General features: G+C 52.2%; 1 protein-coding gene across 3 annotated transcripts; it reads left to right on the top strand.

Moving 5' to 3' along the window:
* On the top strand, nucleotides 1–27,222 carry RAB15 (RAB15, member RAS oncogene family). Of its 3 annotated transcripts, none has more exons than XM_054449907.2 (7): nucleotides 1–19; nucleotides 20,437–20,497; nucleotides 21,342–21,402; nucleotides 21,854–21,931; nucleotides 22,612–22,701; nucleotides 24,283–24,348; nucleotides 24,504–27,222. In XM_054449907.2, exons 2-7 carry the CDS (start codon nucleotides 20,451–20,453, stop codon nucleotides 24,660–24,662), a joined length of 501 nt encoding a protein of 166 aa, XP_054305882.1. In that variant the 5' UTR covers nucleotides 1–19; nucleotides 20,437–20,450; the 3' UTR covers nucleotides 24,663–27,222. The 3 variants fall into 3 exon arrangements, with proteins under 3 accessions (XP_054305882.1, XP_054305878.1, XP_054305881.1); XM_054449903.2 differs by lacking the exon at nucleotides 1–19 and adding an exon at nucleotides 391–765; XM_054449906.2 differs by lacking the exon at nucleotides 1–19 and adding an exon at nucleotides 897–915.
* Nucleotides 27,223–27,655: the final 433 nt, after the last annotated feature.

The following is a 27,655-nucleotide window of genomic DNA, read 5'->3' as shown; positions in this document are numbered from 1 at the left end:
CAAGGCCTTCCTACCTCGGGTGAGCCTAGCTGAGGACCAGCCACTGAGGAGCCCGGCCAGGATCCTGCAGATGCAGGGTGCCACGGCGGGCGGAATTACCGGCGCCAGACTTGGGGTGGGATATGGCGAGAAGTGGTGAGCCCGGGAAGCCGAGCATGGTAGAAGTGGGCTGGGTGGGGGCTCACCTCAACTCCCCCATTCGGAGCGTCCGCGGAAAAACTAAAACGTTCCCCCCCCCGGGCAGGAAGGGGTTGGGAGAGGGGGCTGGCGCCCGGCCCCAGCGTCGCCCGCTCGGTGGGGTCCAGCTCTCCTGCGCGCGCTCCCCGCCCCCTCTCTCCGGGGCGGCGGCGGCGGCGCAGGGGAAGGGGCGGGCGGGGGCCGCCGCCGCTTTCTCCTCCCACCGCCGCGCGCCAGCCCAGCCGAGCCGAGCGGTCGCCGCGCCGGGCTCCAGCCACAGCCGCGCTTCCCGGCCCCCAGCGAGTGAGTGGGCAGGCGGGCGGGCGAGGCCGCCGCGGGGGCCGGGCCCGGCGTCCTCCTCGCCGCCCGCAGCGTCCCCGGGCGGGCGCGGGCCGCGATGGCAGCGGCGCAGCAGGGCTGAGCCCGCTGCCCGCCCGCAGCCCCCGGCCCTGCTGGCCCCAGCCATGGCGAAGCAGTACGATGTGCTGTTCCGGCTGCTGCTGATCGGGGACTCCGGGGTGGGCAAGACCTGCCTGCTGTGCCGCTTCACCGACAACGAGTTCCACTCCTCGCACATCTCCACCATCGGTAAGGGGCGGTGGCCTGGGGCGCCCCTCCCTCCCCGCCCGCGGCCCCTTTCCCCGCCGCCCCCGTCCCCAGCTGGGGAGGAATTGCCAGCCCCTGCGGCTGGAGGCGGTGGCGCGGGAGGCCGGAGTCCGAGAGCATAGGTTTTGGCAGGTGAGGGTGTCCCTGCTGCCGCCGTCCGGACCAGGGGTGGGGTCTCCCGCCTCTTGCCGGGGAGCCTTCCCTCGCATCAAACCGAGAAACCGGGGGTGAGGGGAGAGGGTGTAGGCCTGGGTACCCCGAGCTGGGGTAGCGAGAATCGTAGCCGCTGCAATAACATCCCCACACCCCCACGGGGAGGGGAAGTAAAGCTTGTGCTGGGGAAAAGGGGGTCAGGGTGGAGACCAGAGTCACTGAGGCGCCCTTGGTTCTGTGGTGACCCAAGGTGGAGCCGGCGCGGGGCGAGAGGGGGAAGAGAGGACGTACGGAGGGGCCGCAAGGATCGAGTTTCCAGGGCAGAGTTGGGAAGGTAAGCCGCAAGGTGGGACACCTGGGGGAGGGCACAGATAGGGCGAGGAGCCCCTGCGCCTGGTAAGAGGAGGAGCCGAGACATCTGTTCTGAGGGAGGCTAAAGAGGATGGAGGAGTGTCAGGAATACCTGCCCAGACCAAGGGGTCAGAAGGCAGGCAGGACCCGCCTGAGGGCATCTCTCATCTGGCAGTGCTGGAGCCTGTGGTTAGAGGGACAAGGCCCGGTGGCATCCCGGACAGCACTATGATGGGGTCACTTATTCTAGGAATGGGTCCATGGCCTCCCCTCTGAGACAGTTTCCCGCTCCTAGGCTGTGAGGGGCCCCCTCCCCGAGAAGTCTGAGTAGAGGGAATTTCATCCTCAGCTGCTATCCGGGTCAGCCCTGGAGTAGCCTCTGCATTGCCCAGGCCCCTGGAAACACCTGCTGGCTGGCTGGTCATCCATTTGGAATGCTCTCCTAGAAGTCCCTGCTGCCATCAGGGACGGGCACCAGCTCTCAGCTTCCTCTTGAGGATTCATGTCTACGCCATCCCCCCTTCCCCCAACACACATTCCTTGCCGAGAGAGAAGTAGGAGCAGATAGATACAGCCAGGAGGAACAGAACCTTCTGGTTAAGAAGCCAGCTTTATTGTCCAAGAGACCTGAGACCTCACTTTGGGGCAAAGCAACCTTGAATATCTCCTAAACTTCTGAGCTTTATTTAGTTTCTCATCTGTAGAATGGGTATAATAATTGCACCTACCTCCTAAGTTGTTGTCAAGATTAAATGAGATAATGATTGTTAAGTGCTTAGCACAGCCAGACACATGGTGAAGCTCGATAAATGCTGATTGTTCTTACTGCTATTGCCATTACCATTGCGCTTTTAGGGTCTCCTCTCTTTGTTTCACCAACTTGAAGGGTGAAACAACAGGACTTAGGGTCAGGGAACAGAACTTGTCCATCTTTCCCAGAGGAGCTGTAAGGCCAACTCTTAGGAAACCCAGGAGCTTGGGCTGAGCCATGGTTTGGATGAGAGACATTGCAGAAAGAAGGGGAGCCTATAGACACTAAGACTTTGTGCCTGCCGGGAGGACTCGGGGAAGAGGCAGGTGCAGGAGAAAGGCATGGGCCTTTCTGAGGGAGTGCAGAGGAACCAGATGGTGTATGAGGACAGGTTGTGGGCTCAGGGACAAAGGGCAGTGGTTTATCCCTTAAGGAAACTAGGAGTGGCTGTTTTTGGGAGAGGCCTGGTGCTTGGAACTACTGAACTATCTCCAGAGAGCTGTGGGCTGCCTGGGAGGCCCTGGCTTTGGCCTGAAGAGCTGTTGTTTGCACCTGCTCTCCTAGTCGCATTCCAAGTCCTACAGGTGACCTGGACTTTTCCTTTTGAGGGCTTCATTCAACCACCTCATTTCAGAAGCTCTGGGACTCCTGCTTAGTGCTGTGGGAAGCAGCCTCCCCTGGGAGACACATACCCTCCTTTTTGAGGGCACCCCTGTTTCTAAAATACCAGGATGGCCCTCTGAGGCTTGTGCTCTCCTTAAAGAGAGTCCATTGCCTCACACCTTTAATCATCCACCCTTCTCCTTGTCCCTTCCCCTTGTAATCTCCCTTCTTAGACACCTTCTGCTAATAGGTGAACACTAAATAGGTCACAGGGACTTCCTGAAACCCTCCAGGGCAGACCACTTTGGGTACATAGGTGAATCAGTGAACTGAGTAGGGGTGTCTCTGCAGCACTGTCTCCCCTCAATGCCCTTGGTATATTGGCCTAAAACCTAAAGATGGCTCCCAGATTTCTTCCTCCGCCTCTGACAGCCGGGTTCCCCTTTCTACAGGACACAGAGGATTCTCTAAGGTCCCCCTTTCCACAGGACACAGAGGACTCTTTAGGAGTTTGGATTCCATGGAATAGAAAGAAACCTGTCTTTCTTCACACCAGCCTTTTAAAATCTGCCCCACTGGGTATCTTAAATGCTTTCTTATTTAAAGCTTATTAAGGGACTTGGGATTCTCCCTTATCTTGGGCGTGTTTTTCAGCATTAACTAAAACTTAAAAGAAAGAGTTGGATGGTCAAGAAAAGCTTCTTCCTTAAGTGATACAGACAGTTTCTCAAGGAGGTAGAAGGGGCAGCCAGGAGACAAATCAAGGAGCCAACGAAATGAGTGCTACCAAGTCATAGTCATTCGCTTATTTCTAAAAAATGCGTGTCCTGTATGCCAGGCTCTGCACTGAGACCGAGAGATTCCGAGATGAATAATACCCATAGTCACTGTTCTCAAATTGTGCATTATCTAAAACACATTATATGACCATGCTGGGCACTGACCAAGGCACCTTTCCCAGGGGCTTTTTTGTGAAGTAAGAAAACAAGGTAATTCACCAGTTACTGCCAAGATAGTTTGGCTTCTTGGCTCATGTGGCTATCACCTAGGCCAGTACTTTTGTGATTTACTGTGTACTCCACTTCAACGGCCTGCGATCTTCTAGAGAAGAACCTGCCAGGGAGCAGTGAGAGGCCTCCCTGGTAGACTGAGACACTGACTGTCCCTCCCCCTATCCTTTTCGTCTTTCTGGCCACGAGGCCAGCAGGTGGCCCTGCTGCTGGCTCTGCCACAGGCATTTCCTTCCTGTGCAGCTGTGCTGGCCTGGCTGGGGGTTGGTGCAAAGGGGTCCCCAAAATACTATCTTAAACAAATTAATTGAGCATTCACTACCAAGCTCTGTGCCGGGCATTTTAGAGACATATTGCAGTCTACGTTTTCTGCCCACAGAAGCCCATAACCTAGATGGGGAGGCAAGACAAAGGCAAAAACAAAAAAAGAGAACTAGTGCCAAAATGAGATATCTGAAAGTACTTCATGAATCACTCTCCAAATGTAAAGGATGGATTATGATCATTACGGTTACTCTTAATGAAGGTCTCACAGTGGGTATCAGAAGCTAAATTATGATGCAAGATGTACCATGAGGCAGCCGGAGAATGGCGATGGATGGGATGGGTGAGTGCTATTCCCACGACTCCATGCTGTCGGAGGCTGGGGAAGAGAGAGGCCCCTGTGGACTAGAACCGGCAGGGAAGGCTGAAGCTAGGCCTCAGTGTGGGCTGCTCGTCAGTTCCTGCAGCAGAAGGGAGCAGATGGAGTAACATGAGCAGATAACAGAGGTGGGATTGAGTGGGTGTCCGTGGGGCTCTAGGCAGTTTAGATGCAACAGAAGGGATTCTTCAGAAAAGTGAGAACATTCTTCTGTTTCTCTCTCTGTCTCCCAAATTATAAATGCCTTGATGGTGTGACCAAATCTTATTCCTCATTGTTTTCATAGTCCCTAGTACAGGGCCAGGCAGATCTCAATGCCTGTTGTTAAATTAATGAATGAATGCAGGAAACAGTTGGCAGAGGGCATTGAGAGCCTGGCTAAGGAGGTGGAACATGAGCCTCAGCAATGGTAGGAGGGGTTTTGAGTAGGGTACTAATGAGGTTGGCTGGAAGAAGGGGTTAAGACTTGAAGCAGGGAGACTAGTCAGGGGCTGCAGTAGTATCTGGGCACAAAGGAACCTCTGAATGGCCCCTCACCCCCAGTGGTACCAACACCAACTTCCACACAGTCACCTGTTCTAGTTTTCCTCCAGAATGGGGAGTGGTTTAAGCCAATCAACCTGGCAACTTCTGAAAGAATCTTATGGGACCTGTGCCATGACCAGGTAGGGAGAAGATGTCATACATGGACATCTATGTTCAGGGGACCTTTGAGGACCTTTCTGCATGGTGGCCAGGAGTGAGATGATGTAAACCATGAATGGAAACTGAAGAGACTGCTCAGGAGTTGTTGGTTTTCTTTTCTTTTCTTTTTTTTTTTTTTTTTTTAGACTAGGTTTCACTCTGTCACCCAGTCTGGAGTGTGGTGGTGGCACAATCACGGCTCACTGCAGCCTCGATCTCCTAAACTCAATCCTCCCGCCTCAGCCTCTCAAGTAGCTGGGACTACAGGCGCATGCCACCACATTCAGCTAATGTTTGTATGTTTTGGAGAGATGGGGTTTCACTATGTTGACCAGGCTGGTCTCGAACTCCTGGACTCGTGATCCACCAGCCTCAGCCTTCCAAAGTGCTGGGATTATAGGCGTGGGCTACCTCACTCCCTCAGGAGTTGGTTTTCTCCCTCCCATCCTTAGTCTTCCCTGAGTAGACCTGTCACCTAGTCCCTGAACCTTTTGTTTTGAAAGCCACCCTCCAGGCTGCACTCCTTCTGGGTGAGGAGGAGGGTGATCTGGTTGGACCGGTTGGGCTGCTGTGGCTCCAGGGCACTTTCTCAGGCTGGGTTGCTGCTGCTATGTCACCTTTCTCAGGGAGTTCTGTTGGGACTGGCTTGGCTGCCTGGGGCAAGGGCTTGTGACTGAGGAGGTGGGAGAGGGTGAGGGAGGGGGTGGGGCTAGATCCAAGCCTGGAATGGGGTGACCTAACAGACATTGGGGCCTGTGCTTAGACACTAGGATCCTGGGGTTTGCAGGTTTCTAGACTGAGAGGAGCTGGGGGCAAATGCAGTGTGACGTTGCAAGAGGGTCAGGGATGGGTCTGTGTCAGCCTTCAGGCAGCCTGAGACCAGTCTCTACCTACTCTGTTCCCCTGGTACCTAGAAAGAAAGGGAAGTTGAGAAGAAATGAGCAGAATGGAAAGAGCCCAGATTTTTTTTTTTTTTTTTGAGACAGAGTCTTGCTCTTGCCCAGGCTGGAGTGCAGTGGCGCGATGTCAGCTCACTGCAAGCTCCACCTCCCGGGTTCACGCCATTCTTCTGCCTCAGCCTCCGGAGTAGCTGGGACTACAGGTGCCCGCCACCACGCCCGGCTAATTTTTTTGTATTTTTAGTAGAGACGGGGTTTCATTGTGTTAGCCAGGATGGTCTCGATCTCCTGACCTCGTGATCCACCCGCCTGGGCCTCCCAAAGTGCTGGGATTACAGGCGTGAGCCACTGCGCCTGGCCACTAGAGCCCAGATTAACATGCACATTTTACATGGCCTTACTGGCCCTGTGACCTTCAGACACTTTGATGACATCTTTGTGCTTCGTTTCTGCATCTGTAAATTGAAGATGGTAACAGAGTCTTTCTAAAGGTTGTTGTGAAGATTATAGAGCCTAGTGCATACAAAGCACTTGGCAGAGCCCTCGACAAAATAATAGCTGCTATCATTATATTATCATTATTATTTTATTTATTTATTTATTTATTTATTTATTTGAGACCGAGTATCGCTCTGTCGCCCAGGCTGGAGTGCAGTGGCACAATCTCGGCTCACTGCAACCTCCACCTCCCGGGTTTAAGCGATTCTCCTGCCTCAGCCTCCTGAGTAGCTGGGATTACAGGCGCCCGCCACCACGCCCGGCTATTATTATTATTCCTAGCTATAAGAATGTTGTAGAGATGAATACACTGTCAGCGCGCTAGGAGGTCATCTGGTGTATCCATCACTTGTGCACTCAGTCATTCAGGCGCTATTTACTGAACACCAACTACATGCCAGGTGCCATGCTAAGATTTAGGGATACAGTGGTGACCAAAACAGACCGAAATGAAGGAGCTGGCTTACATTCCAAGGGAGTGCATAGGAAGCTGTGTTTCATTTCAGTTTCTGCTCTAGTACCCTCCTTTCCCTGGCAGTGCCAGGGTCTGAGAAGGAAGAGTGAGGTGGTGAGGAGGTGTGAAGCAGTGGGGTGACCTGAGAGGAGAGGATGGGGTGGCCTTGCCTCAAGGCTTGGGCCCCTGCCAGGTGTCGCTCTGCCTCAGGCCTCTGTTTCTCCTCCTGACACAGGCACAGACCCAGCCTCCCACCCCTTCCCCAAGGACATGACCTTGGGAAGGAACATATCTGAAGCCCGCAGAGGGTTTCCGCTGCTCTGCATCTGTGCCACAGATCCGCAGATGCACCCACAGCTGGGAGCACCGGTTCCTCCCGCCTACCTGCACTCCCTGGTTTCTGTTCCTTCCGCCTACCTGCACTCCCTGGTTTCTGTTCCTTCCTCCTCCTCCTTCCTTCTCCCCGCTCCCCAGACAGGCTGGTGATGAGCTTTATAACATGAAAGCTGATATTTGGCCATTATCCTTCTACCCTGATTGCCAGCTCTTCTCAGAGTGCCTTCTTCTGTAATCCAATCTTTGCACCGGTTTCCCTGTGAAACTGCCAGTTTTCTGTATAGGCCTCTGCCCTCTCCTTGGCTCTTCTCTCTGGTCAGTGAGCTTTGTCAAGGGGAACACAGGGCTTCCTGGACACGTAATTCCTCCCACTTAGGAGGAAGGGGCTAATCATCAGCCCTGTTTTATTTTATTTTATTTTTTTGAGATGAAGTCTAGCTCTGTCACCCAGGCTGGAGTGCAATGGCTCGATCTCGGCTCACTGCAACTTCTGTCTCCCGGGTTCAAGCGATTCTTCTGCCTCAGCCTCCTGAGTAGCTGGGATTACAGGCGTGCACCACCACGCCTGGCTAATTTTTTGTGTTTTTAGTAGAGACAGGGTTTTACCATGTTGGCCAGGCTGGTCTCGAACTCCTGACCTCAGGTGATCCACCCACCTCGGCCTCCCAAAGTGCTGGGATTACAGGAGTGAGCCACCATGCCTGGCCAACCCCATCTCTTAAAAAAACAAAACAAAACAAAACAAAACAAAAACACTTTTTAAAGTAACTGGTCATGGTGGCATGTGCCTGTAGTCCTAACTACTCAGGAGGCTGAAGTGGAAGGATTGCTTGAGCCCAGGAGTTGGAGGCCACAGTGAGCTGTGATCACACCACTGTACTCCAGCCTGGGTGACAGAGTGAGACCCTGTCTCAGAAAAAAAAAAAAAAAAAAAATTACTGAGAACTCTGTGACCATGGCACCATGAACTACAGAAAGGGCTAACAGTTGGCTTTAAAATGTGGGTTATGGCCGGGTGCGGTGGCTCACGCCTGTAATCCCAGCACTTTGGGAGGCCAAGGTGGGCAGATCACAAGGTCAGGAGTTTGAGACCAGCCCGGCCAACATAGTGAAACCTCATCTCTACTAAAAATACAAAAAATTAGCCAGGTGTTGTGGCAGGTGCCTGTAACCCTAGCTACTCGGGAGGCTGAGGCAGGAGAATTGCTTGAACCTGGGAGGTGGAGGTTGCCGCAAGCTGAGATCATACCAGTGCACTCCAGCCTGGGCAACAGAGCAAGACCGTCTCAAAAACAAAAATAAAAACAAAAACAAAAACAAGTAGGTTGTTTTCTTTTCTTTCTTTTTTCTTCTTTTTTTTTTTTTTTTGAAACAGAGTCTTGCTCTGTTGCCAGGCTGGAGTGCAGTGGAGATCTCAGCTTACTGCCACCTCTGCCTCCCAGGTTCAAGTGATTCCCCTGCCTCAGCCTCCCGAGTAGCTGGGACTACAGGCACGCACCATCACGCCCGGCTAAGTTTTTGTATTTTAGTACAGACGGGGTTTCACCATGTTGGCCAGGATGGTCTCGATCTCCTGACCTTGTGATCTGCCCACCTTGGCCTCCCAAAGTGCTAGGATTACAGGCGTGAGCCACCACGCCTGGCCTAAAAGTGGGTTATTTTCTAATTGTTCTTCCCTGATTAAAATTTTCTCTTTGCCCATCTTTTCTCTAGATATGTACTGACTTCATTCATCCATTTATTCGTCTCACTTGCTCATTCATTTTTGCTTTCATTTAATCAACTTTGTTGAATAATATTTAGTGGTCTACCTGCTGCCAGGCGGTGAGAGTCTGAAATGAACAGGATGCTGCTTTGCCCTCTGGGAGCTTACAGTGTAGCTGGGAACCAGACATCCAAACAAGCAGAATATTATGCAAAAGAAATGTCAGGATGCTTTGGAATCACAGAGTGAGAAATCCCTCCCAGGGAGCTGGTGAAGGCTTTGAAGAGGAAATGACATTTGAGTGGAGTCTTGAAGACTAGGCAGGATTCTCCAGGGGCCCTGGGTGTGGGGGAAGTACACATCCTCTTCCCTGTAGGAGGTGCTGTGGAGAACACCTCTAGTGGGGCTGCTACTCTTCAGCCATGCTGGGGCCAGCTGGAGTGGCCACACTATGGTCATACTAGCTGAAGTTCAAGAAGCCCCTTGCTAGGAGATTGCTTTGCTGGCTCTGGGTGAGGGCAGGTGCATCTGGAAGCCCCCTTCTTTCTAAGATGTTTGCTCCTGAGTCTCCATGTCCCAGTCTTTTCTTCCCTGAACTTTTTGCTACCAGTCAGCACAGCCCTGCCTGAGAAGGAGGCTGGAGGAGTGAGTGGTCAGTAGCCTGGTGGGTCTTGGCTGCCTCTGTGGTGCCCGCTGGCCTAACTAGCAGGCTTAGGGAGGCGAGACCCAGTTCCAGGAGCTGCCAATGGGGAGTGAGATGGGGTGGCTGGAGCACACTGCACATGTCACCAAGGCTCTAGGGAGGTCTGTGCACAAGGCAGTGGGAAAAGCAAGGGGAAGACCCAGCCTGGCCAACATGGCAAAACCCCGTCTCTACTAAAAATACAAAAATTAGCTGGACATGGTAGAGCACGCCTGTAGTCCCAGCTAACTTGGGAGGCTGAGGCAGGAGAATCACTTTAACACAGGAGGTGTAGGTTGCAGTGAGCCCAGATCGTACCACTGCACTCCAGCCTGGGTGACAGAGTGAGACCCTGTCTCAAAAAAAAAAAAAAAAAAAAAAAAAGTGGGGGGAAGGGGAACACTGATCCTGATTATCTACTCTGTATACTTACTATGTACCTACTACCTACACAGGGATGGTGGGCTTTACGCATGCCATTTATTCAGTGTATAGAGATCTTAGCATCACATAGGAGCAGGGAGTTCTGAAGTTGGCCTTGCTGGCGTTTGAGAAGTTTCTTGGTGTATTCTTCAGGTTCGCGCCTCCAGACAAGTGTAAGTGCTATTGAATGCTGACTATGTTCCAGGAACTAAACCAGATGCTAGAAGACACGCAGTAAACAGTACAGATGCAGGTGCACATGTGAGGGTCCACACAAGACCTGAGGGAAGGGAGGGGTCTTGCTGCAGTTCCCCTTTTGTAACAAAGGGGAGAGTACTGTTGACCCTCTTCCTAGGAACTGTGAGTTTGACTGAAATGTGTCCTGCCACGGGATCTTTGCCGCTTCCTCTACCTGATTCTTTGGATCTCCCTGCTGGCACCTTCTTGTCATTTAGGTCTCAGCTCAAATGTTACCTCCTTTAAAATGTCTTCTCTGGCCAGCCAGTCTAAAGTTGCTGCGCTTGGGGTCTCCTCACTCTCTACTTTATCCTGCAGTTGCTTATCACATATGGCTCTCTGAAATTAGGTATTCATTACTTATATCTGTCTTCCCCACTAGAATTAAGCTCTGATGACAAGGATCTTTCTGTGCTGTTCATAGCTTATCTTCTAGTACCTGGCTTAGTTCCTGGCACATTGTAAGCATTCAATAACAGTTTGAATGAATGAATGAACAAATGAAGGAATGAATGAATGCATTTTCCTAGAGGACTTCTGTTCTTCCCTGAGGGAAGTTATAGGTAGTATTGGTTTCTTGGGACTGTTTTTTGTTTGTTTTGTTTTGTTGTGTTTTGTTTTTTGAGACAGAGTCTCACCGTATCCCCCAGGCTGGAGTGCAGTGGCACGATCTTGGCTCACTGCAACTTCCGCCTCCCAGGTTCAAGCGATTCTCATGCCTCAGCCTCGCAAGTAGCTGGGATTCCAGGAGCCTGCCACCACGACTGGCTAATTTTTGTATTTTTAGTAGAGATGAGGTTTCACCATGTTGGCCAGGCTGGTCTTGAACTCCTGACCTCAGGTGACCTGCCTGCCTCGGCCTCCCAAAGTGCTGGGATTACAGGCATGAGCCACCACACCCGGCCGGTTTGTTTTTTCTTTTTCTTTTTAAGACAGAGTCTTGCACTGTCTCCCAGACTGGAGTGCAGTGGTGTGATCTCAGCTCATTGCAGCCTCAACCTCCTGGCCTCAGGTCCAGGTGATCCTCTTACCTCAGTCTTCTGAGTAGCTGGGCCCACTGGTGTATACCACCACACCTGGCTAATTTTTAAATTTTTTGCAGAGATATGGTCTCACTATGTTGCCCTGACTGATCTTGAACTCCTTGGTTTCAAGTGATCCTCACACCTTGGCCTCCCAAAGTGCTGGGTTTACAGGTGTGAGCCACCATGCCTGGGCTTGAGACTCTTAAGATGATGAGGCTGGAGGGAGTGGATGGCCCCACTGCTTGAGCCCTAGAGATTCCTTACTCCAGAGTGCCCTGGCTGCAGAGGTGGCCCTGGAGGGTCACTCCAGCAACCTGGCTGAGCTGATGGGCATCATCTGATACCAGCTCTGACCCTGAACAATAGGCAACATGGACCTTAGTCTAAGGCACTGACCCCTCATCTCTGCATATACCAAAGAAGATGAGATTTGGGTGAGGACACAGCCAAACCATATCAGCTCCCGGGATCCCTGTGTGAATGGGGTCTTTTTTGGTGTTTTAGGGTTGCACAGGGTGACCTCTTTAGAGGTAACCTCGTGCCACAACCCACAGGAGGTGCACATGGCCCACACATGCTGGTTTCCTGCAGTGGGAGGGGCTGGGGCACTCCTGGGACCTGTGCTTGGTAACTGGAGCCGGCCTGGCCCCGGGGATTGGGTGTCTGCCTTGGGTTTCAGGTGTATTAGGTTGTTCCTCATTGTGGAGTCTCATTACTAATGAAAAGCTCAGGTCGCACTGCTGGTCCTTTGGGCTGTGGTTGATCCTGGTGATAACATTTGGCACCCAGAGGCAGCCCTGTTTCCACTGAAGCATGCGGAGCTTGGCTGGCAGGCGGGCAAGCTGGCACCTGCCCTTAACCCATGAGGTGCTGGCCCGCTAGTAGGCACACCCTACCTGTGCCAGAATTTAGGTTGTAGCCAGACTCTTGGAGCCATCTAGGCCCCACAGGGGGCGGCATTTCCTCTTTTTGTTGAAACATTCCAGCCAAGTGCTGGCTTGGGCTTCATCTCTCTGTCCCACTCTCCTTCCTCTCCCCAATATAAGCCTCCTTCTACATCCTAGAGCTCTTTCCATTCCCTCTCCTGCAGCTCTGGGCTGGCTAATCTCATCCTTCCCTAAGGGAGCTTGACAGCTGCTTCTGCTAACATTTAATAAAGCTCTGCGTGCCAGACCCTGTGTTATGGGTTTTACACCTTATCTCACAATCTTAAAAAAAAAATTCTCTGAGAATTCTCTGTCACCCTCACTTTACAGGTGAGGAAACTGAGGCAAAGATAGGCTAACTGGCTTCCCCAACACCATGCAGGTAATTAGTGATAAAGGCACGGTTGGAACCAAACTTGACCTCCCAATTGTGCTCTTAATGGCCAGGACACTGTTTCTTGAGCCATACTTCCTCCATGTTTTCTAGGGCTTTCTAGGGAGGCAGACAGTGATGGGAAGGAGTGTTCTTTAGTGTGGATGTGCCCCGCCTGCTCCTTTCTGTAAGTGTCACAGCACCTCCATTGCTGTACTGGGGAGGCACCAAGTTTTTCCCTGTTTGCCCACCCAAGGCGAGCTAGCTTAGGAGCCACGTGAGTGCCGGGTGTCTCCCCTGCTGCATCCCTCTATCCTGCCCCTGCCCCTGGTGCCCAGAGGAGGGCCCTGCCTGTCTTCCCAGTTCTCCAACAGCAGCGCTGTCCCAGCACCCTTGGGCTCCAGTTGTGGCCTGGCAGCTGCTGGGGCAGATGCCACACAGCCAGAGTCACAGCAGGAAGAGGATGGGGCCCAGGGCTGCCTCAGGCCATGGCTGCATGGCACCATCACTTGATTGAGGAGCTTTTCTTGCCAATGTCTGAGGTATCAGGTGGCAGGACACGTCCCCCTGCTCTTAAGCCTCAGGCATGCAGCCCTTCTTATGCTCTCTGGGGTGAGAGGGAGATCCCCCTCATGGAATTGCTTTTTTTTGAGACAGCGTCCTGCTCTGTCACTTAGGCTGGAGTGCAGCCTCAACCTCCCAGACTCAAGTGATCCTCCTGCCTCAGCCTCCCAAGTAGCTGGGACCACAGGTGGACACCATCACACCTGGGTTTTTTTGTTTTTTGTTTTTTGTTTTCTAGAGATGGGGTCTCACTTTTCTTGCTCAGTCTGGTCTCAAACTCCTGGGCTCAAGCAGTCCTCCCACCTTATCTTCCCAAAGTGTTTGGATTACAGGTGTGAGCCACTGTGCTTGGCCTATTTATTTATTTAGAATTTGTTTTGGAATTGCTTTTTTATGCCTGGCACTATGCTGGCACTATGTGGCAGAGATTTAAAAAACAAGCAAACAAAACAAATGCTTTGTCAACCACAAAATGTATTCTCTGCCCCTTAGGTTCTTTTTGTGTAGTTGAGGCTAGAAGACAAAAATAGGGGGCAGTAAGGAGCAGGGAGCGATGGTTTAGGAGGTCTTCCTTCCAGCCCCCTTGTTGAAGCATCTGGCTCACTAGCTTGGGGGAGCCATTAGGCAGCAGTGGCCAATCCTGAGGCACTCTCAGGTGTCACTAAGAAAAGGGGCATGTGCTCTATGGATACCCATGGGCTGAACTTGGAGTCTGATCTGGACCCATGGCTGTGCTAGGATCCACCGTCCCCAGCCCCAACTGCAGTCAGCACGTTCATCATCCTTAGGCCTCTCCGCTTCTTTCTGCATGTTTGTCTGCCTCATGCCCTGCTCATTACCAAGTGGTCAGTCCCCACTGCCCTGCCTGGAGTGAGCTGGTTTGATTGGCTTAGCTAAGCTCCCTTGCCTCTGCTGGCCAGGTCACCCTGTGGGTCACCAGCAAACCTGTTGATGGTCCAGTCTGAACCTGCTTCTCCACAAAGAACATGTTGCACCCAGCCCTGCTTCTCTGAGCAGAGGTTTGGGGCTGAGCTGTTCTAGCCAGAAAGGGACACAGGGTGTGGCAGGCACCATGATGGGCACATCTAATGTGCCAGGAAAAACAATGAGCTGCTCTCCGTGCTTTGGGCACCTGGTTGGGAGAGGGCCCGTCTCTCTGACTTTCTCCTCCTGGGGCTCCCAGCGTCTCCGAGAACCTCTGCCAGAGCTGTGTAGAAGTGGTTTGCTTGTTTCTTAACACTTCTGTGCCCTATTTCTTTCTGTACCCAAGAAAGGAAGTAGACTGTTTTGTAGGGACACTGTCAGGGTGATGAATCTGGACTTACTGGAATCATGAACCATGCCAAGGAGGAAGGAAAAAATAGGCTATGGTGGGTGTCTGAGTTAGGGCTGGCTGCTGTAACAAAATGCCTTTAGCTGAGTAATTTAAAGCAAGAGAAATGTATTGCTCAGAGTTTGGGAGGCTGGGAAGTCCAAGATCAGGGTGCCAGCAGATTCAGTGTCTGGTGAAGGCTGATGCTCTGTGACAAAGGTGGCACCTTCTAGCTCCATCCTCAGATGGCAGAAGAGGGAACAAGCTCCCTCAGACCTCTTTTCTAAGGGCATTAGTCCCACGCATAAGGGCTCTAACATCACGACTGAGTCACCTCCCAAAGCCCTCACCTCCCACCAGCACTGCACTGGGGATTAAGTTTCAATATGGGAATTTTGGAGCAACACAGACCTTCAGACCACAGCAGCGGGCTTCTCCTCATGTGCCCCCTGCCTCACTTCTAGATGCCGCATAATGTCAGTGAAACCTCGTCTCTACTAAAAATACAAAAAATTAGCTGGGTGTGGTGGCATGTGCCTGTAATCCCAGCTACTCGGGAGGCTGAGGCAGGAGAATCGCTTGAACCCAGGAGGCAGAGGTTGCAGTGACCTGAGATCGTGCCACTGCACTCCAGCCTGGGCGACAGAGCAAGACTCCGTCAAGAAAAAAGAGAAAAGGCATCGGGTATGCCAGGGTGTGCAGGAAAAGGCATCGGGTATGCCAGGACATGTGGGAAAAGGTGGTAAGACTCCTCAGCCTCCCAGGGTTGGGAAGCCTCTGGTCGAGTGAAAGATACCCTGGGTGGGTTTTAAGACACCAGCTTTCCAGTCCAGCTCAGCTGTGGGATGTGGGAACATGAGTCAGTTACTTGGCTTCCCTGTGGCTCACAATAATACCTACTCCTGCCTACTTCATGGGACCCGCATAAGAGCTGAGGGATTCCATAGCTCAGGGGTGTGCTATAAAGACAAGCACTATGCACCTGGGTGTGGTTCTGAAACTTTCTTGTGCAGAAGAGTAGGGCTGGGCGAGCCCTGAGAATGTGCATTTCTCACACACTCTCTGATGCTGCTGATGCTGTAGTCCCTTGGCTGGCAAGGGTAGCTGGATAGTAGGGGCTGGGACTCTGTAATGCCTTCCACTTCAGAGTTCTCTGGGCTGGTTTTCCTGACTCCCCAGGAAGCCTTTATTCAGCAGAGGGAAAGTAGGAGTGAGAGGACTACGCTGTCAGTGCTTCACATACGTCGTTTAATTTATCCCAGCACAGCCCTTAGGAGGGAAGTGGTATTCTCCTTCTACGCTTAAGAAAATCAGCCTGGTGCGGAGGCTCATGCCTGTAATCACAGCACTGTGGGAAGCTGAGGCGGGAGGATCACTGGAGCCCAGGAGTTCAAGACTAGTCTAGGCAATATAGGGAGACCTCATCTCCACAAGAAAAAAAAAATTAGCTGGGCATGGTGGTGCATGCTTGTAGTCCCAGCTACCTACCCAGAGGCTGAGATGGGAGGATCGCTTGAGTCCTGGAGGATCGAGGCTGCAGTGAGCTACGATTGCACCAGTACACTCCATCCCTGGCAACAGAGTGAGACTCCGTCTCAAAAAAAAAAAAAAAAAATTGAAGCTAGGAGAAGTTAAGACTTGCCTGAAGTTACACAGTAAGTGCCAGAACCAGGATTTGGACCAGGTCTTTCTGACTCCAGGCCAATGGATGTTTCTTCCATGACATATATAGCTCTTGAAACTTCTTCTATCTAATATCACCCACAGTGCTGTTAAAAATACTATTTCTGGGCCTCACCCTCAAATTATGATTCAGTAGGTCTAGGCAAGTCAAGGTCATTGTTTTTGTCTTTGTTTTTGTTTTTGTTTTAAGTCACCCCAGGTGATTCTAAAGCAGAAGCTCTGCAAAGCACACCTTGAGAAACAGAGAACTCTTGTGCTCCCTCTCTTGACACTTCAGGTGCAAAACTTTTGTCCTAATGTAGTTCTCAAACTTATGCATGTGTGACAATCACCGGGAGAGCTTATTGAAACTGATTGTGGGACCCCATACGTAGAGGGCTTGATTCTATAGGTCTGAGGTAAGGCCCAAGAATTTGCATATTTGCATTTCATTTTCTTTTCTTTTCTTTCTTTTTTTTTTTTTTTGAGATGAAGTCTCACCCTGTCGCCCAGACTGGAGTGCAGTGGCATGATCTCAGCTCACTGCAGCCTCCACCTCCCGGGTTAAAGCGATTCTCCCCACACCCCAGACCCGCTCCTGAGTAGCTGGGATTACAGGTGCCTGCCACCATGACCAGCTAATGTTTGTATTTTTAGTAGAGACGGGGGTTTCACCATGTTGGCCAGGCTGGTCTCAAACTCCTGACCTCAGGTGATCCACTCACCTCAGCCTCCCAAGGTCTTGGGATTACTGGCGTGAGCCACCATGTGTGGCCAGAATTTGCATTTCTAACAAGTCCCAGGTGATGCTGATGCTGCGGGTCCAGGGACACACTTTGAGAACAGCTTGTTACTCAGGCGATATGTGGACAGTAGCATCATCTTCACCTGGGAGCTTCCTGCAGCATCTCAGGCCTTGCCTCACACCTACCAGATCAGAATCTGCATTTTAACTCAATCCCCACGTGATTCTCGTGCACCTGGAAGTTTGAGAAATATGACCTTAGAGGAGCCAGAATGTGAAACCACTGGAGGCAGAGATAGATGGAGAATATCTCTTCTTCCCACGGATACTAAAGATGCAACAAAAAGGGCTGACTCTCTGGGTGTGCACCCAGGTGGGGCTGATGACCGAAAAGAGGCGAGATGTGGATAGAGGACTCTTCCCTGAGGATAGGCAGAGAGAACATAGGAAAATCTGAAGAAAGGAGATGGCTTCAGAGGAAAGGCATTCATCTGGGCCATAAAACAGTGGAGAAGGTATCCTGCTGAGAGCACAGGGGTGGGGAGGGGGTGCCCTGGAGCTGAAGCCTTCAGTGGGAGGACAGTGATAGGTGAACACACATGTGAATAAACAGTTTGCTAAGCAGCTGCGAGGGCTGGCCAAGGTGAGAAAGCATCCGTCTGCAGAGGCCTCAATAAGGCCAGTGTGTTGACTTTGTCCTGCAGTGCTCAGCAGTGGAAAAAACCAACAGCCACGCAGGGAGAGGGAAGGAGCCACGATGGGCACGGGTTACTGGGGCCAGGGCTTGACTGGTAGGTGGGCACAGCGGAAGGCCCAGGTTGTGTGGGAACAGAGCGCAGAAGCAATAGATTCCTCTTGAAGATCCTTGGGCTGTTAACCTTTTTTAAATTTAAGAGAGGTTGTGTGGGCGGGGAGGGAGGAAGGAAAATCCTTCAGAAGACGTAGACTTACTCTGTTTCTTCCATCATATGTGAATGCATATGAATAGCCAAAAGGTGAATAAAACACATGTTCCCAGGTGGCCAGTGAGACCTAGGTTGCAAGATGGTGGGGTGTGGGTGAGGCCGGGGAGTGCTGCGAGCCCCAGAATTCCCCAGCCTTGGTCCCCCGCCACATAGCTAAGAAGTGAGGGAGGAGGTGAGAAGGAGTCACTGCCCAGCCTCACTTCCGGTGAAGTACCCTATCTCCTTGTCAGTTCTGTCTCTGGGGACAGTTGCCTGCTTTCACCTCTTCTCTCACAGGGAAAAATTCACCTTAATATTGGAAGTTCCTCTCCTAGTAAAGTCCTTCTCAAGCACCCACAGGCAAACAGGAAACTAAGCAGAGTTAGGGCTTCCATGCCTAGCCAACTACACATGACTCTCCTCTTGCTTCCCTAAGAACCAGCTCAAGGGGCAGCGTGGGTTCCGGCATAGATGGACCTGTGTTGGAATCTCTGCATGTGCTGTGCTGACCCTGGCTAGCCGTTGACCTCTCTGAGCCCTTGTTTCCTTTCCACTAGGCTCTCTGAGGGCAGGGGCCGGGTCTTTTTCACTTCTCTGTCTGCACTGAGCACTGTGCAGGGCACACAGGAAGTTCCCAAAAATGTTTGTGGGATAAAGGAAATAAAACCTTCTCTCTTCCTGTCCCCCTTGTGATGGCTTCGCACAAGGCACTGTCCTTGGCCAGGTTTGCTAGGCTAGTGTGAGGATAAACCAGGTGTATTACAAATTGGAGAAAATTTCTCGTTCTTCGTGGGAGAAGGTGCTGTATCATGAAACAAGAATGTCTTGATTCCCTTTTATGCCAGGTACTGGGGAGAAACAGGTGCCTGATAACCGTTGATCCAGGCAAGAATAAGCATACTCCTGCTTCCCAAGGCTGATGCCTCTCTCCTTCCTCCCTTCTTCCCTCCTCCTCTTCACTCTTTCTCTGCACACATGGAATGGCTGCCAGGCATTGCCCATTTGGAAAAGTACAGCTCAATGGATATGAATCAGCTTGGGCAGGCGAGAAATGATTCACGTCTGACCAAATCAATTTAGTTCAGGTCGCCCGTTCTGCATCTTTTTTCCCTTGTAATTAAATGATGATTGGTCTTGATGGTGGGAAAGAAGAGACAGAATTTAATTTGTTCGCCTTTGTAGAAAGCTGGGGACAGCACAGATAAGGGAAGATGTCTCCCATTTGGCAAATAACTGATGCGGAGGTGGAGTGGCAGTGGTGATGGGGATGCTGGCACCTTTAGGCCTCCTGGGCTGGGCAGTGCAGCTGGTGGCAGACGGTTCAGAACTCTACCATGTTCCCATCTGAAAACTGTGGGAAAGTTGCCAAAAGTAAAGGCCCTGGGGGACCCAGAGGAGGGAGAGTGAATCTGGGGAAATCATGCCTACTCCTGACCTTGCTCCAGGGAGTACACAAAGACGTAAGCTTAATTAACCCACCAGACGTAGCTCTTAAATCCCTGGGCATAGTGCCTGGGTATAGTTAGGGTTGGGGAAAGGCATGGTCAGCAAAATAACCTCCCTCATCTCTCTGTTGTCACTCAGAGTCAAGCTGGCTGCTGCTGGTGGTGCTGACTTCTCTTGCTGCAGATTTCTCCAATATGTTTCTGCCCTGGATGCATTTGCCAAATCCCTTCGGTTTCTTGTGTCTCGTGGCAGCTTAGCTCCTCCAGCCCTCGGATGAAGAAGCGTGGGAACTCTGTGCTTCCTTTCCCTCCCGCAGTGACATGCCATGCCATGCCACTGCCTCTTCATCTGGTCCTATGACAGTCACTCATAAGCACCCGCATGTACCCAGCCCTGTACTAGCTCATGACAGCTGCAGTCAATTGGGCCAGGTGCTGTATCTCATCCGGCCCCCTCAGCAACCCTCTGAGATATTGGTAATATCCCTGATGAAGACATTTACTGAGGCAGAAATGGATGCTCAGTGAAGCAAGGTGCCTGATGTTATGGCAATGAGCTATGAATGGCCAGAGGGAGGAGATAAGCTCAGGCCTGACGCCAAAGCCCATGCTCCTTCTAGTCAACCACAGCGCCTCCTATGGTGAATGGGTGAGTCAGCAACCAAGACGCATGAGGCCTTCTTTTTGGCGGGCCTTGGCTGGGTGCTTGAGGCTTCAGGTACAATCATGGGTTGGAAGAGCCCTCCTCTCTCTCCACAGTCTGGCACTATGACCCCTTCTGGTTATTAACAAGGCAGAGAGAGGGAAGAAAGCAGGCAAATAATGTGGGTTGCTATTCCTAGAGATTAGAATTTCAGGAAGGATAAACACAGCGTTCTCTCCAGAAGTATAAATAGGAAGACTTCACACGTGACTAGAACAAGACATGTTTTAAGTCTGTTGAGTAAGGCAGTGATGAAGTAGATCTCCCCAGATTCACTCTCCCTCCTCTGGGTCCCCCAGGGCCTTTACTTTTGGCAACTTTCAGCTCAGGGAGGAAGGAAGGCCCCTTTCAAAGCTTCAGATACTTCCTTAAGGTCAGTTTCTGCTTAAAGAAGGCCTTTACATTACTTCATCCCTTTGCCAAATTAAACTGAAAGGAAAACTTTCAAGTGTGATTGCCTAGCCCTTTCCTGTTCATTTCTCGTGGGTACCCTTTCTAACTTTCTTGCTTTCTCCCTTTCTCCAGGTGTTGACTTTAAGATGAAGACCATAGAGGTAGACGGCATCAAAGTGCGGATACAGATTTGGTGAGTTGGGGAGGAGGAGGAGGCAGATGTAGTAGGAGAGGACCTCTGGCTGCTCCTTAGCTGCCCCTGCCATGTGTAAAATTCCTAGGCTTCACCTGGGATAACTGGCCACCTCTCTGATGGATGGAAGCGAAGTCTCAGAAGCCCATCTCTTCCTATGAGCCTTAATCTCCAACCTCTAAGAAACTTTATGGGATTGACTACAAGTACCAAAGGGCAGGAATTAGAAGGAATTGGCGCACTAACCATTGTGAATTTGTCTCAGGATTAGGCTTTGCCCTTGGGCTGTGCCACACTGTGTTAAGACTGGAAGGAAGGAGGCTACACCCCCCATCATTTAGGGCAAGACCCCGAGAGAGTTCCTCAGGATAGCATGGTGCGGTTTCCACAGTAGCAGAGGGTGCTGCTGTGGCTCTCTGCCTGAGGTCTTGGAAGCACTGCCTTTGCCAGGGTTGAGCTCCCTCTCAATTCCACAGCAGTATGGGCACTGCCTTCAGAGGTCCCATAGGGACTAGGGGTGTAGCAGCATCCCCTGCCAACTCCCATCCAACCAAATCTGGCCACAGTGGCCAGATTCCAGAGAGCTGTCCAAGGCCTGTTCTGGCTGTGGCTTCTGGTGTCTGCCAGGAGGGCAGTTGGCAGGAGGGGCCAAGGCCCTGCAGGCCTGGTCAGCACCAGCACAGATGACCAGGCCTCTGACTGCAGATCCCCGTTGGGATCCAAGCATCCCTGGTTTTTACCCTGCAGCTCCCCAGTTTTTCCTACAAGGGGACAGCTCTGCTCTTCCCCTCCCCGTCTGTTCCCATGGTCCCTGCTCCTCTGAGGAACTGGCTTTCTCCTGCAGGGACACCGCAGGGCAGGAGAGATACCAGACCATCACAAAGCAGTACTATCGGCGGGCCCAGGTAAGCCACCACACTGGGGGTTTCAAAGTGGGAAGCTGCCACCCACACTCCCAGCTCTGGGTATTTGAGATGTCTGTGCCACGGATCCCCTAAACACAGTTCGTCTGCTTGGAGGAGCGCAGGGCGTCTTTCAGCTGTTCACTGATCGTTTGTCTGTCCATTGTTCATGGCTCACTCACTGCAGGCAGGCCCCTGCCCTCACCCCTGACTTCCACCCTCCATCCTGGGTCAAAGATCCAGGTCAAAGCATGTGGTGCCTTCCTGCTGTAGAGAGTTCTGTGATGGGCCTGGGAGGCGGCAGTGGTGGGGTCTGAGAGAAGAGATATTTCCGGATGCTGAGCAGGGAGAATGGGAGAGTGGGACCCAACCTTTAAGTTTCCATGGCCCCTTCTGGCCCCATGACTGCACTCTCTCTGTGCATATCACATCTCTCTATTTCTCTCTCTCTCAGGGGATATTTTTGGTCTACGACATTAGCAGCGAGCGCTCTTACCAGCACATCATGAAGTGGGTCAGTGACGTGGATGAGGTAGGAGATGCCACCTCACTGCCGGGGTGCGGAGAGGGTGCCTCACTGGGGAAGGCAAGGCGAGGGCCAGATGGGAAGGCCGGAGCTCTCAGGGTGGGCGAGCAAATGCTTCCAGGAAGCTTTGCCTTCCACAGCCCTGGATGAAGACCTCTGGGTGAGTAAGACATGGGGAAGAAACCGAAGCTGCCATGCCCTCACTCTCCATACCCTGCCATGCCTCCATGGCTGTGTCTTCCCCGGAAATGAATTAGTTCCAAGTCTTCCCTGTGAGCAGCTTCTTTCCTGAAATCTTGGGACCAGGTGGAGTTGCAAGATTGGGATCTAGTCCTGGCTCTGCACAACAGCTGTGGAGCCTTGGGAAGCCATTTGAATCCTCTGGGTCCCCAGTTCTGTAGAATGAGGACTGGACTTACATCCAATGTCCCTTCCAGCTCTGATACCAGTGGTCTAACCCAAGGAAGCACCAGTCTTAGCAAGAGTGTCTTCTACCCTGAGCTGTCCCCATGATACCCTTGAGGTCAGCCATGGCACTTGGGGGAGCCTGGCACCTGCATCCAGTCGGCCCACCCTGTCCCTAGGGCTCTGGAATTGGTGGTGGGCTGGAGGCAGTGCAGACTCTGTAGGGAAAATTGGGGGGCAGGCAGCACTCATTGGCTGTTCTGCCCATCCTTTGTCCCTAGTACGCACCAGAAGGCGTCCAGAAGATCCTTATTGGGAATAAGGCTGATGAGGAGCAGAAACGGCAGGTGGGAAGAGAGCAAGGGCAGCAGGTAAGTGGAGGGAAAAGGCAAGTCCACCCCAGGTCCTCTGCTGGGCCTCCAGGGCCAGTCCTGAGCGTGGGGACCTGGGGGTGTGTTCCCCAGTGGCAGGTCCTCCCATGCGCCCCCAGCACCCCAAGGCCCTGGGGGAGTGGCCATCCTCAGAAGGCTTGCTGTCTGGGTTTCAGGTCAGAAGCCCAGAGATTCGGGGTCCATCCAGAAACAAAGATGTCATAGGCAGCAACTCTCCCAAGTCCATGTCCCCAAATGCAGGATTGCCCTCTGCTTAAGAGATCATCCCTGTGTTAGTAATGAAGGACTTCAAGTTGTCAACTTCTTCTCTGACAGCATCCAGGCCTAGCTGCCATGTTACAGTCAAGAAATGATCTCCCATCCCACCCGACACTCCCCCACTCCTGTCCTTCTTACCCAGGAAAGAGCCAGGGAGGCAAATGAGGAGACAAAGAGCCACAGTTGGAGAAGCCATGGGGGCAGAAAGGGTAGGAGGATGGCACTGAGGGACTGTCCAAGCATGCAGGGAGACCATCCTCCCAGAGAGCAGAAAGAAATATTGGTCATTTTTTTTTCCTTTTTTTTTTTTTTTTGAGATGGAGTCTCACTCTGTCACCCAGCCTAGAGTGCAGTGGCGCTGTCTCGGCTCACTGCAACCTCTGCCTCCTGAGTTCAAGCAATTCTTCTGCCTCAGCCTCCCAAGTAGCTGAGATTACAGGTGCATGCCACCATGCCTGGCTAATTTTTTTGTATTTTTAGTGGAGATGGGTTTTGCCATATTGGCCAGGCTGGTCTCGAACTCCTAATCTCAGGTGATCCACCTGCCTCAGTCTCCCAAAGTGCTGGGATTACAGGCATGAGCCACTGTGCTCAGCCAAGATTGGTATTTCTGAGACAAGTTATCCACTCAGTCCATGGACCTCAAGAGTTTTCCTCTCCCTTCTCAGTCAACAGCGTTCCATTAGTACTTAAAATGAAATTGATTGTTTGGTATAAAATATAAGACATGGTCATTGACCAATTTGAAAGTAGAGGCAAAGCCTACTAGGATAGTATTTATTGAGCACTCTATGTGTGGCACTGTGCTAAGGCAAGCACTTTTAAGTGCACGACCCCATTGAATCATCCCACAACCATGGATGGGAGACACTCTCAGTCTCCTTTAACAGAAGATAAAGCTGGGGCTTACAGAGAATGAACAACTTGTCCAAGGTTGCACAGCTAGCCATCAGTGGCAGTGCTGCTATTCAGGTCTGGGACTGTGGGACTCCAGATCACATGTTTTTTACGAGGATGCCATACTGCCACAATGGATGGTGTCTTTATCTCCTGATATATGATTGTGTGTTGGGGGGCGTGGGGTGGCAGCTGGAAGAATGGAGAGGCATATTTGTGGAGGATCTTCCCCCATTCTCTGCTACCCTCTCTTGGAGCTCCCAGTCCCATCTGAGAAATTATCTACTCTGAGAAATCGTCACAACACAGCATGGTTGTGAATGCAGTGGCAGAAGCCTGTGCCTGGTTGTGTGGGCCCCTCCCCTGCCTTACTGACTCTCTTTCAGAAATGTCCTTCTCTTGCAGCTGGCAAAGGAGTATGGCATGGACTTCTATGAAACAAGTGCCTGCACCAACCTCAACATTAAAGAGGTGAGAGCCCTGGCGACCAGGTGCCCGCTCTCTTGGGCTGAGTCCAGCAGAGGCGGGAGGAGGAGCCATAAGATGGACCTCATCCCTTGGGCCGCTGCAGGGTTGCCAGGGGAGAGGAGGAGATGCTGGACTAACCTGTGCCCTTTGGTTTCCAGTCATTCACGCGTCTGACGGAGCTGGTGCTGCAGGCCCATAGGAAGGAGCTGGAAGGCCTCCGGACGCGTGCCAGCAACGAGTTGGCACTGGCAGAGCTGGAGGAGGAGGAGGGCAAACCCGAGGGCCCAGCGAACTCTTCGAAAACCTGCTGGTGCTGAGTCCTGTGTGGGGCACCCCACACGACACCCCTCTTCCCTCAGGAGGCCCGTGGGCAGACAGGGGAGCCGGGGCTTTGCCCTGCTGCTGTCCTCTCGTGTGATGACCCTATTGAGTATCAGTAGCCACTACTCACCCTGCCTGGCCCTGAGAGCGACTCTGCTGTCATCTAAAGCAGCCCCTGCCCCCAGCCCGTCCACCCTGGAGTGGTCTTCTTCAGCCTGTTTCCCCAGCCACAGGCCTGCTACAACCCCCACGATGTGCCGCAAGCACTGTCTCACCACCCCGCACCTGCCAGACAACAGCCCGGGCTGGAGTCCAGGCCACTTTCAGCTCCTCCTTTCTCCGTGCATCTTGTCTCCTCTCTGCTTTTTCTCTCTTCCCCTACTTCTCTTTCTCTGACCCCTCCCCTCCAGTGCTTTTCGTATCAAAGCTCCTCAAACCCCCCTCCCCCGTGTGTCCTGCTGTGTGGTGGCTGCTGCAGCAGCTCGCTGTTTCCTTCCTTCCTAAGCTGTCCGAAGGGATGGACCCAGGCTTGTGGGGAGGTTCCACTCTTGGATCCAGGAAGAACCCTCCACCCTGCCTCGTGGGTGGGCCAAAGGCTACAGGGTGCTTCTTCCTCTTCCCCCCCCCGCCCCCCCCACTGTCCCTCGTGTGCCATGGTCCTGCCTTCCCAGTGACCTGCAAAAGTGGAGCATCAAGGTAGGAGGGAAACGGCAACCGGGGAGTCCTCGAGCCTGGGGCTGCCCTACCTCTACCCATTCCCCCACCAGAGCTTTGCCCTCGCTTGGCTGCCCGCCTGCCTCTTTGAGGAACTGAGCTCAGAGGCAGGTGCTTCAGAGAAGGAAACAAAATGAGGGGTGGCAGGGATAAAAAGTCACCTCCATTCTCTACCTCCCATGCAGCATGAACACAATTTCTCTCCACCTGGCTCCCGAATTTAAATATGTGGACCAAGGCTTGTGGGTACTCCAGGGGCAAGGAGAGCCCTGGGGTCAGTGACACTGTCAGGCCAACCATGCACTCCAGAAAGGGGAGCATTTGGAAATAAAGGACTAGCTCCTATGTATCAGGTTAAGAGCAAGGGATAGCTGGCCAGGGACAGCAGTTTGCATGGCAGAGGGGAATGTAGCAACAGCAGGGCCTCCTAGGCCCCATCTTCCATTTCTTAGGTAAGAAGAGCATTTCCTCAGACTCCCAGGCGGAGGACTGAGCCTAGCCTTCAGCAACCACGGTTCTCCTGGGACCCAAAGTTTATGGGAGAAGGGCAAAGACTTCATGGCAAGAGAGAAGGAAGGCCCTGGGTAGAAACGCTTGGTGCTGTTCTCTTCGGCCTTTAAGACAAAGCGCTCATCTTGCCCTCTAGCTCCTGATAGGCTTGAGGGTTTGCCAACCACACTGTGGCTACAGGTGGAGGGAAGAGGACTCCCTCCTCCAGAGTGCTATGTTTAGGAAGTTTTTTTAACCCCATATGGCACAAAAGTAGCCTGTAGGAGGCCCTTTAAAGATGCAACAAGTAATTTACCAGTTCTACTGGGGTTCCTGCCCACCTTCCCAAGGTGGGCAAGGCCTAGGAAGAGGGTCGTTCTTAAGCCACACATTAGCTGCATTGCATGGCTGCAGCCAAAACAAAGAACTGGGTGTTGAGTATTCACCAACTAAGGACCAAAATCCAGGGCACTCATATGTGAAGGATAAGAACCTCACTTCCTTACTCCTCCAAAAAGAGGTGGGGAAAGAACCACCAAACCTTTCCTCCTGACTTACCAAACCAGGAAAACAGCAGGAGAGGGTGGCTTAGGACTTAGGGACAGGGTATAGCTTAGATGGTGGAAAGCAAAGGAGAGCAGGAAGTTATAAATCACTGGCTAATGAGAAACGGAGAGAGCTAACTCTAGGATGAAGCTGTGACTAGGCTGGAGTTGCTTCCTTGAAGATGGGACTCCTTGGGTATCAAGACCTATGCCACATCACACTGGGGCTAGGGAGGTAGGTGATGCCAGCCCTCAAGTCTGTCTTCAGCCAGGGACTTGGGAAGTTATATTGGGCAGTGGCTCCAATCTGTGGACCAGTATTTCAGCTTTCCCTGAAGATCAGGCAGGGTGCCATTCATTGTCTTTCTCTCCTAGCCCCCTCAGGAAAGAAGGACTATATTTGTACTGTACCCTAGGGGTTCTGGAAGGGAAAACATGGAATCGGGATTCTATAGACTGATAGGCCCTGTCCACAAGGGCCATGACTGGGAAAAGGTATGGGAGCAGAATGAGAATTGGGATTTTAGGGTGCAGCTATGCTCACCCTAAACTTCTGGTGGCCTGGGGCATGTCTTAAGGCCCAGACTGTTGAGCAGGCTCTGCTGGCCTGTTTACTCGTCACCACCTCTGCACCTGCTGTCTTGAGACTCCATCCAGCCCCAGGCACGCTACCTGCTCCTGAGCCCCCACTATCTCCCTGTGACGGGTGAATTTTGTGTACTGTGTCTCGGGTCCATATATGAATTGTGAGCAGGGTTCATCTATTTTAAACACAGATGTTTACAAAATAAAGATTATTTCAAACCACCGGTGTGGCTGCCTGGATGAGTCCTTGGGGGTAGGTCTCACTCGGACCCTGGCAGTGATGTGGGAGGGAGAGAGGCAGTACTGGTAGAAGCAGCTCCAGAAGCAAAGGCAACAGCAGTACAGTGACCACGGAAGCGGCAAACATTTGTCTTCCCTTCTCTACCTTCCCTAGCGCCACAGGCAGGGAGGCCCAAAGCAAAGCCCCATTGCCCTGCATTGGGCTGGCGCCGCAGAAATAAGATGAAACACAGTTATCGAGAGGATGCTGAACATCTACGAGCAGGTTTTAAAGCCAAGATGAGTCTCATCTGTTTGTGTGAGTCAGGAAGGGGTCTTCCTGAAGGCATGAGGTGGGACTGGATAATCTTTCAGATTTGTGATTGGATACCTCGGGGGAGCAGAGGCAGACTGGGATCTCAGGACTGCAGGTATGT

The sequence above is a fragment of the Pongo pygmaeus genome, chromosome 15, assembly GCF_028885625.2.
Source record: "Pongo pygmaeus isolate AG05252 chromosome 15, NHGRI_mPonPyg2-v2.0_pri, whole genome shotgun sequence".
In the NCBI taxonomy this organism is placed as follows: domain Eukaryota; kingdom Metazoa; phylum Chordata; class Mammalia; order Primates; family Hominidae; genus Pongo; species Pongo pygmaeus.
The sequence above is the reverse complement of the archived record's forward strand: the minus strand, read 5'-3'. Positions and strand labels throughout refer to the sequence as shown.

Excerpts from the sequence above, each read along its gene's own strand:
- RAB15 (XM_054449903.2), top strand. The coding sequence starts at position 642 with ATGGCGAAGCAGTACGATGTGCTGTTCCGGCTGCTGCTGATCGGGGAC. Across the intron at positions 21,932-22,611 it reads GGGTCAGTGACGTGGATGAG|TACGCACCAGAAGGCGTCCA; the intron begins GTAGGAGATGCC and ends CTTTGTCCCTAG. Across the intron at positions 24,349-24,503 it reads CCAACCTCAACATTAAAGAG|TCATTCACGCGTCTGACGGA; the intron begins GTGAGAGCCCTG and ends TTTGGTTTCCAG.